The sequence below is a fragment of the Crocuta crocuta genome, unplaced genomic scaffold, assembly GCF_008692635.1.
Source record: "Crocuta crocuta isolate KB4526 unplaced genomic scaffold, BGI_CrCroc_1.0 scaffold657, whole genome shotgun sequence".
Classification (NCBI taxonomy): Eukaryota; Metazoa; Chordata; class Mammalia; order Carnivora; family Hyaenidae; genus Crocuta; species Crocuta crocuta.
The window spans coordinates 992506-1002449 of NW_027529583.1; the positions used below are offsets into that span (position 1 = coordinate 992506).

Sequence of the window (9944 nt, forward strand, 5' to 3'; positions counted from 1 at the left end):
GGTTTTTTTTACCCATTCCTAGTTGGGTGGTACCATTGGAGACATTGAAGGGATGCCGTTTGTGGAAGCATTCAGACAATTCCAGTTTAAAGCAAAAAGAGAGAATTTCTGCAATATCCATGTTAGCCTTGTTCCACAGGTGAGCTTTCCAGATAAGTATATAGAGAGCAAATTCTTTCTTTCTTTCTTTCTTTCTTTCTTTCTTTCTTTCTTTCTTTCTTTCTTTCTTTCATTAATTCATTTTAAAAAAAAAATTCTGATAGAGAAAGAGAGTGTGTGCACAAGTAGGGCAGGGGCAGAGAGAGAGGGAGAGAGAATCCTAAGCAAGTAGGCTCTGCATTACCAGCATAAAGCCTGCCTCCGGGCTCAGTCTCACAGTTCGTGAGATCATGACCTGAGCTGAAATCAAGAGTTGGACACTTAACCAACTGAGCCCCCAGGTGGCCCTGTAGACAGCAANCAGGCGCCCCTGTTTTATTCATTTTTTGGGAGACAAACAGAGCATGAGCGGGATTAGGGACAGAGTGAGAGCGAGACACAGAATCTGAAGCAGCTCCAGGCTCTGAGCTGTCAGCACAGAGCCCAACACGAGGCTCGAACCCACGAACCGTGAGATCATAACCTGAGCCGAAGTCGGACGCTTAACTGGCTGAGCCACCCAGGCGGCCCGATTCCACATTTTTTTTAGAGGACGTAGAAGTTTGTTGAATACACTGTATGGGAGCAGCAGGGAGGACAGCAAAAGAGAAACTTTTTCCTTATTTATTCCACATTTTAAGCTAGGGAGCCATTCATCATCCAGAAGAGCTAAATATCCAATATCCATTTCTTTTCAGCCCAGTGCTACTGGAGAACAAAAAACCAAACCCACGCAAAACAGTGTCCGTGCGCTGAGAGGGTTGGGCCTGTCTCCTGATCTGGTGAGTTGAGGAGAGTGGGTAAATTCCTTGGAATAGGACCTCCGTTTCTTGATCTGTAGAATCATCTAAGTCCTTTCTATCTCTCAGATGGTTCCTTGGACATGGAACTTTTGGTATCTGGGGGCCAGGGAAGGCTTATTCCCATACCCTCGTGGGTAGCTTCACACACTTCTAAACTGGCCATCTGTTCTCCTCAGGGTCCTTATGTGATTGGCAAGTGCAACGTCCCGTCATGTTTATGGTCCTTAGGTCTTTTAGAGTGAGGTGGGACCTTTGAGATTTTCCTGAGACCCACTAGGGTGGGCTGTCACTGCTCTGATTTATAGCAGATAACCCAGTTATCACCAGTAGTCTAGATCAGAGGTTAGTAAATAAGGGCCTACAGGCCTCCTGCCCATAAATAAAGTTTTATTGGAACCTGGTACCATCTATCCAGCTTGCATTTGTCCACAGCTGCCCTTGTATTACACGGACACAACTGAGTAGTCAGGACAATAGCTTCTTGACTTGCAAAACCTAAAATGTTTATTATCTAGAGGTAATAAACACTTCCTTTTAGAGATAACAAACAGTTCCCTTTAGAGAACACGTTTGCCAACCCCTGGTCTAGCTCTGATCTTGTTTCTAAAGAAGCAACATTTGTGAGCCTTCCCTCTTGTTTACTAGAAATGCCTGGACGTTTTACTGGCAGATTTGTGTTAAGTTTGGTTATACTGGCTTAAATTAGCGCTCTGATGTTTCTAAGAGTCCAGTGGAATGCCCAGGATGAACAGGCACATATTTGGTCGGGTCTCTGTTGTGAGAAGAGATTAATATAGCATCCTCCTGAAAATGAATGGTGGGACGAACCGCTGGGTTCCTGCTTGCTGACCTTTGCAAAACTGACTTTGACAGATTGTATGCCGGAGTTCAACGCCTATCGAAATGGCCGTGAAGGAAAAGATTTCCATGTTTTGTCATGTGAACCCTGAACAGGTTAGTGCTGCTCTTCAGATTTTATTGCCTCGCAGGCACTTCTGCTGATGCTAATGTTTTGCATCTCTTAAATTATCATATTCCTTTTCATGGCACTTATGAAAGCCTTGGGAGGAGATTCATATCCAGCCACAGCCCCCTTGCCCTGAAGTGAACGATGCGAGACTCCTGATTCCTTAGGTAGATCACAGGCTTCTTTGCATAGTCATGCTTCAGGTTACAGGTACGAAGCCAGGTGGGCTTTTTAACTTACCGTCAAACCTCTAAGAGAGAACCATGTGAAGCCTGCTTATCGTCTGTTTATCTTGTCTTTCTGGGACACTTATTGCTTTCACTGCGATTCCTCCTTTGTACGTGTTACAGCTTCGCTCCGTCCAGACCACACATCGTATTGACATTCACGCCATCACTTCCAATTACATCAGTGGCCTCAGTTCAATTCATTGCTACAGAAACTGTATGGTGAGNTCTGTCCTGCACGACTTTGCACCTGGGTATCTGAGAGCTTTTTCTTTTTTCTTTCATTCTCTTATCTGTCTCTTGTTTGCAATGAGGCTTAGGTGTTAAGGGATCAGTGCAGGCTATAGTTTAAAAAGCGATATGAATGGCGCTCAGGAAAAAGGTGAGGTTTGGCAGAAGCCTTTTGTTTTCTTCAGATTAGCCCTGGGTTCTTTGAAGCCTAAAAACCCTCTAATTGGATTTCTGTATCTCTGGAGACAGTCCAGTGCACAGCCTCCTGTCTGATGCTTCGGGGTCAGCACACGCGTCTGAACGATTTTGAAAAATGTGATGGCAGGTTTAAAGGGCTGTCCTGTATTTGTATGTCATCAAGCCACTTTGGCTTTGTTCTGTTGTTTTTTGTATCCTTCCTACTGGTGCATAGTACTTTGTGTCTGTGCTATATAACTCGGTCACTGAAATGGAAGGAGGTTACCGTTTTCAGAGTTGAGTTACTGAGAGCTCTGAGAACAGACGAATGCAAATTTCTGACCACACAGAGCCTGTTTTCTACAAGACTATAGATCCCGAAGAATGCTCTAGCCCATCAATTCACAGGCTAGTTTATTAGGCATTTTTCAGCACATCATTTTTTCTGATGTGAGTTAATGCTCCTAATTCTTCGTTCCTGGTGAACTTGCATTTAAAGATCTTGTCCTCTGGTTTCCTGAGGAGAGGATGGAGGGTCAGAGGCGTCTCTATGGATGTGGTCATTACCATGACATTTGAAAAAATATCTCTTCGACCTGGAGGATAAAGTAGTAAATATCCCCACATTCCGTGTCTTCCACTACGGGAGTTTGGGCTGGCCAGAGATTTGGTTTGAATTAGTAGTTAGGATGGAGCTCACATCAGTGACCTCTTGGCACTGTGAATGCACAAGTGAGGCCCAGAAGTCCTAAGTATCAAGTTGGTGGTGTCCAAACAACTTAGGGACCCGTGGGTGGATTTGGCAATGGATTTGGGAAGACTGAACACACAGACTTAGAAGAATATTTCTTTGGCATTGATTTAGATTGTGGCAGACCCTTAAATGCCTGCCAGCAGCCCCTCGGATGTACTTAAGAGGGTGGTAAAAGCTCATTAGGGTAGACGTGAAAAACAGCCATAGCACCTGGCATTTAAGGGAGACAGTCTCCTCTAACAGGTGTAATTAATTTGACTGGATTCAATATGTGCTTGGAAATTTATCCAAATGAAGGGAGTAGACAAAAGCACTACAGCTGCAGCAACCGCAACAAATGAATGCACAAACGAACCGCACACCCACCTTTAGAAGACACAGTGTACGTGTTCAGTGTGACTGCTTTAGCCTAGACTTAGAAGGTGATGCCTTGGGCCAGATGTCTTAGCTATTGACACATAAAGCATCTGTGTTCCAACACCAGTTCTCTGACACCAGCTGAGGTCCTGCAATTCAACTCTGACACTAACTACCTGAATTGAGCATCAGAGTCTGCAGATTTGAGAGCTGAGTTCTTTTTTTTTAATTCTTTTAATGTCTATTTTTGAGAGAAAGAGAGACAGCATGAGCAGGGGAGGGGCAGAGAGAGAGGAAGACAGAATCCGAAGCAGGATCCAGGCTCTGAGTTGTCAACACAGAGCCTGAAGCGGGGCTCGAACTCACGAGCTGTGAGATCATAACCTGAGCCGAAGTCAGACGCTTAACCGACTGAGCCACCCAGGTGCCCCAGGGGCTGAGTTATTTATAAGACCACCCCTCCACGCTTCAGACACCAGTCACAAATTTCCAGAGTCCCCAAACCACTTACACTTCTGCCTGGTTGACTTTTAATTTANCCCAATTTAGGGCTTTTCATAACTTCCTTAGGTTCGCTAATTCTCTAGAATGACTCATGGAACTCAGGAAAGTGCTATCTTTACTATCACCATTTTATTATAAAGACTGCCAATGAGCGACCAGATGAAGAGATACATAGGGCAAGGCCTAGGAGGATCCCAAGTACAGGAACTTTTGTTGCCATGGAGTCAGGTTGTGGCAACCTCCTGGTACATCTGTGTACATGTACCAACCAGGACAGTCCCCTGAGTCTTGGTATCCAGAGTTTTTTTTAATGGAGGTTTCATTATATGGGCATGATTGAGTAAATCATTGGTCACGTGATTGAACTCATGCTCCAGCTCCCTTATTGTCCTTGGAAGTCATGTGGCTGAAAGTTCCAGCCTAACTTGGTTGGGTTTTCTGGTGACCAACTCCCATCCTGAAGCCATCTAGGGACCACCATGAGTCACCTCATTAGAATAACAAAGACCCCTACCCCTGTCACTCAGGAAATTCCAAAGGTTTTTGAAGCTTTGTGCCAGAAATTGAGAGCAAAGCCCAGATATATATTGTTGTATATATATATTGTTGTGTATACACACACACACACACACACACACACACCACAGCATCCATGTTTCCTGATTTGGAATAATGAGTTCAAAGAGTTCAAAGTAAACTTGTATTAATTCTGCCTCTTGTTTGCATCACCGGGCTCTTGCTTTTCCTCAATCAGTATAAATGAACTACCATGTCTCTCGAGTTTTGGCTCATTCTTGAGGCATATTTGAGGTGTTCCGTTTAAATATGGTGTTTTATCATCATTAATCAGGTCATATGTATCCATGATGTTTCTGCAACATATCGAGTGCCCGTGCTTTTGGAAGAACAAGGCATTGTTAAATATTTTAAAGAGAGGTTGGATCTGCCCATTGGTGATTCTGCAAGTAATTTGCTTTTCAAGTGGAAAAATATGGCTGACAGGTACGTGAAAGGAATTACTAATGTAATCTTTAATAATTCTTAGGTTTGAGGGTAGAACTGAGACATAGCTTGAAGGATATCTATGTCACATTCAGCTTTCTGCATGTGTATGTTTTGGCCTGGATTTATCTAAAGCTTCAACACATTGTTAGAGTGTTTTGCTATATTCTTTGAAGATTTCTGGGGCTTTTGATTTTGTTCTACTTAAATGAAAGTGAATTGAAGGAATTTGGATTCCGGAATGATTTTTTTGTTGTTGTTAATTCTGAAAGCCTTTTGATTTATTTATTAGTTTATTTCTTAGTTTCTGAATACATATTTTATATTTTTAAACATTTTTCCTTTTTTAAAAATGTATTTATTTTGAGAGACAGGGAGAGAGAGAGCATGAGCAGGGTAGGAGCAGAGAGAGGGAGAGAGAGAATCACAGGCAGGCTCCATGCTGTCAGCACGGAGCCCGATGCAGGGCTCAGACTTACCAGCCATGAGATCATGACCTGAGTTGAAATCAAGAGTCAGACATTTAACCAACTGAGCCACCCAAGTGCCCAGTTTCTGAATTTTTTTTCATACCCACTGCCCCATTTCTGAATATTTTACACAGGCTTAAATGTCACAGGTTTTTGTTATTGCTGTTTGTTTTGCTTTGTTTTTTAAGTTTATTTTTTAGTAATGTCTACACCCACGGGGGTCTCAAACTCACAACCCTGAGATCAAGAATTGTATGCTCTTCTGACTGAGCCGGTCAGTCATCTCCGAAATCCCTTTCTTTCTTTTTTTTTTTTCTTTTTTTTTTTCTTTCTAGGAGAGAGAGAGACAGCATGAGCAGGGGAGGGTCAGAGAGAGAGGGAGATACAGACTCTGAAATAGGCTCCAGGCTCTGAGCTGGCAGTCAGCACAGAGCCCTACGCGGGGCTCGAACCCACGAACCACGAGATCATGACCTAAGCGAAAGTCGGACGCTTAACCGACTAAGCCACCCAGGCGCCCCCCGAAATCCCTTTCAATGAGAAGTTTAGGCTATATCATCATTGTTCTATCCTGCAGTTATTAACTATCAGCATTGTTATTAAAATCTCAGATAGGATCTAGCTTTGAGACAACGATATTGATTTCAGCAAGTTTGTCTCATTTGAGGTCATAGGGAAATTAAATCCCTGTCACCTGTTTCTTTTACTAGATGTAGAGAAGGCCTAACCCCATAAAGTCCTGACTGCCTGGCTTTTTGTGCAGCTTAGGCAGAGGCAACAGGTGCAGCAGTTACAAATTCAGGCTCTCGTTTGCTAAGAAATAGAGCTTGAAAGTTCTCATCACAAGAAAAAGAAAATTGTAACTGTGGTGATGGACATTAATGAGACCTATTGAGGTGATCGTTTCATAACATATACGAATATCAAATCCTTCCTTATGTTGTATCCCTGAAACCAATATAATACTACATGCCATTTATATTTCAATAAAAAAATGTAAGCTCTGGTTTTGGGCCCCAGCTTTTCCTCTCACTAGCTGCGTGAGTTTGGGTGGATTACTTAACCTCTCTGGACCTGTTTTCGCATCCCTATATCACGGGGCGATACTACTCCCCACACTGAGATAATTATGAGAGAAAACACATTAGATCTCAATCTTGCATTGGGCACCGGGTATTGGTTCCTCAGTGTTACTGAAGTTAGTGCCATTAATTAAAATGGTTTGATGCTGACAAAATGACTTTTTGGTAGATGACCAGTAGATTGAAGTTCCTTGACCTCTCACTTAAAACTTTTAAAAAGAGTTTTAGAATCGCTGGGGCAAGTGAAATCAGAAATAAAGTGCCATTTCGGAACTTAGGGGCTCTACTGAATGACGACACAGTTAAGGAATCAGTCGCTTTATAGGATTTTTCTATATAGCTTGGGGGCTGATCCTCTTTCAGCACTAGAAATTTGAATATTTAACTTTTATTGGAAAGAACTCTAAATTACTCTATGCTGCTGTGCTTTTTTATTTTTTTAATTTTTATTTTTTTTAATGTTTTATTTACTTCTGAGAGAGACAGACAGAGAGAGAGAGAGAGAGAGAGGCAGGCAGCGTGAGTAGGGGAGGGAGACACAGAATCAGAAGCAGGCTCCAGGCTCTGAGCTGGCAGTCAGCACAGAGCCCGACACGGGGCTTGAACCCATGAACCGTGAGATCACGACCTGAGCCGAGGCCGACTGAGCCACACAGGCACCCCTGCTGTGCTTTTTAAAAGCCAGTGTTTGGTCTTCCTATTAGTTTCCTGTGGCTGCTGAAACAAATTACCACAAACTGGGCCGCATAAAATGTGAGAAATTTCTTCTCCCACAGTTGTGGACGTCAGAAATTCACAACCTGGGCCTCGGTCTCTTGCGGTGCTGTCGGCTTATTTGTAATGATGGTGTGTACTGTCCTCTCAGGACAGCCTGTAGGGAGGACACAAGAAAGCGAACGGAAGTCAAAGGGCTGGGCTGGACAGGGCTCCGTGAGCCTGGCCTGTAGGTCCGAGCGGGAAACCGAGCACGAGGCCAGTGGGCTCAGGATACATGCCCTTCCTGAATGGCAGCCCTTCTCCCTGGGACGTGTGGCTCAGGGGACGCCCCTGTCTCCCCCAGCTGCCGAGTGACTCTAACTAGGTATGGAATCTTACCTTGACGCCACTTGCTTTGTCACCTGTGTCCTTTAGGCAGCGATGGGGTGAAGCACAGGCAGCCTCACAGTCTCCAGAGCAACATAAAATTCTGGAACGAGCTAAAGATTTAGCCGCCTTTTCCTAGGTGGTTCAGCCACCTTTCTGGAAAGTCACCTTTACTGTCAGTTTTGACTCCTTAGTTTCTTAGGCGTGTTTCTCCAGCTTGCCTGCTGTGATCACATTTCTCTGGCACACTCAGCAGATGTTGGTAGGAGGGAGGACTTCTCCTGCTCATGGCAACCTTTCTGTTCTAAGGTGTGTGGGGAAGGGTTTGCTTCCAGACTCTAAACCATCTTCAGCCCCAAGATGACATTTGTACTTACGTAGTACCGGACCAGACGATTTTCCTATTCGTTGAACAGATTTCCTTACAACAGCAACAGTTAACATTGTGTCTTTCATCGTAAAATGTGATGGAGCGTCTTACGTAGAATAGCATTTTCTCATAAAAATGATCTAAATGGCTTGTAATATTGTAAAGAGTTCTGTTAGTGCCATTCTTCAGGCATGCCACGAATAACCTGGCTTTTGTGGGCCAGCTGGGACTGTAACCATTTTTACTCTAGACAGTTTGAAAGCATTTTCTTATATAATGTCACCTTACAGAGTTAATATTGAAATGTTTCCTGTTGACATTCACAGTGCATGTTCTTATACAGTGTCACCTTATAAACGAATTTAAGGACAGCACATGTTTATGAGATGGAGAGAGCTTTTTAACTTTTAATGCTTTTAACTTTTTCTCTGAAACTCTTTCCTTGGATTTACATCTGTGCCGGCTTATGCAAGCCAATGTTAGGGTTTCTTATGATTTTGCAATCTGTCGGCACACAGATTTTCATTCATTGGCGGTGGGGTGGGGAATTTGAGTCAAGTACATCCAGTTCGAGGCTCATCTGCCCTTAAGGTTTTGAAAAGCGCCTTGGGAAACGAACAGTGGCTGTCATTATGTTTGTGATGTTATATCACGTGCCTATAACCTTTAAGCTTTGCTTTCGTCTCAGGTATGAAAGATTGCAGAAAACGTGCTCCATAGCCCTGGTTGGCAAATACACCAAGCTCAGGGACTGCTACGCCTCTGTGTTCAAAGCCCTAGAACATTCTGCATTGGCCATCAACCACAAGTTGAATCTGATGGTGAGCCCCGGCTGGTCTTCCCCATATTTCAGTCATTTGCTGTGACGTCTCGTGTTTCAGAGGCAGGCTGGGAGGAAGGATCCCCAAGACAGCCTCCAGGATTGAAGTCACCAGGAGCACTCACAGTACTCAGCACATAGCTGGACTTGTGGCTAAGATTTAATACAGTCAAAGGAGAGAGAGCAAAGTCAGCAAAGGGAAAAGATGCATGGGAAGTCTGGGGGAATTCATATTTGCAGCTTGAGTGTGTTCTTTGTCTTTGTTAGGTATGGAAGTAGTCCATGCTTAACATAGGAAATTTAAACAAAGTGTCACCTGAAATGCCGAAAGTGGAAGGTCCCTCCTTCCTGAAATCCTACTTCTCTGTTGTAATGTCATTACCAATTGAATGTATATCTTCCTAGACAAATGCATACATATGTATATATCTTTCTAGACAAATATATATATACACATATATGTATACATATGTTATATTTAATGATATTCTATACAGGTATATGATGGTTTAAGCAAGCCTTATTATCCTGATTTAAATAATGAAATCTTTATATAATGAGCAAAAAGATACATTTATACATCTGAGAAATTTCATAACTTCCAACTAAGGACCTATCTGACTTCTCTCACCTGTTTAGTCCCCTCCTTTCGTGATCACTTTTGATTTGTGGCTTTCCGATGAATACTTTCTTCTCTTCTTCTTCCTGCTCATCCAAGTCCCCCACCCCCTCGTAGAAAAAAGAAAACCACAATAGAAAAGTTGTTAGGCTACAAACTTTATAGAGCCTTTAAACTTTTGTATGTTAAGGTATATTCGGATAGTGATTTTGACAAAATAAATACTAAAAGAATATAGGTCTCCAGGCACTTTTATGTACGTAGGAGTCGTTTGTACATGATTTCTCAGTTGACAGAATTTATTGGCATTCGCTTCTGCGAAGTACTGTTTGAATCATTT

General features: G+C 43.0%; 1 protein-coding gene across 1 annotated transcript in view; it reads left to right on the forward strand.

Moving 5' to 3' along the window:
* CTPS2 (CTP synthase 2) overlaps nt 1–9944 on the forward strand; it is an 83747-nt gene that overhangs the window by 20163 nt on the left and 53640 nt on the right. Inside the window, exons 5-9 of the mRNA XM_077761697.1 lie at nt 23–139; nt 837–920; nt 1815–1895; nt 5009–5160; nt 8854–8986. Coding sequence (XP_077617823.1) covers nt 23–139; nt 837–920; nt 1815–1895; nt 5009–5160; nt 8854–8986 — 567 coding nt within the window. The remainder of the gene's footprint in view (nt 1–22; nt 140–836; nt 921–1814; nt 1896–5008; nt 5161–8853; nt 8987–9944) is intronic.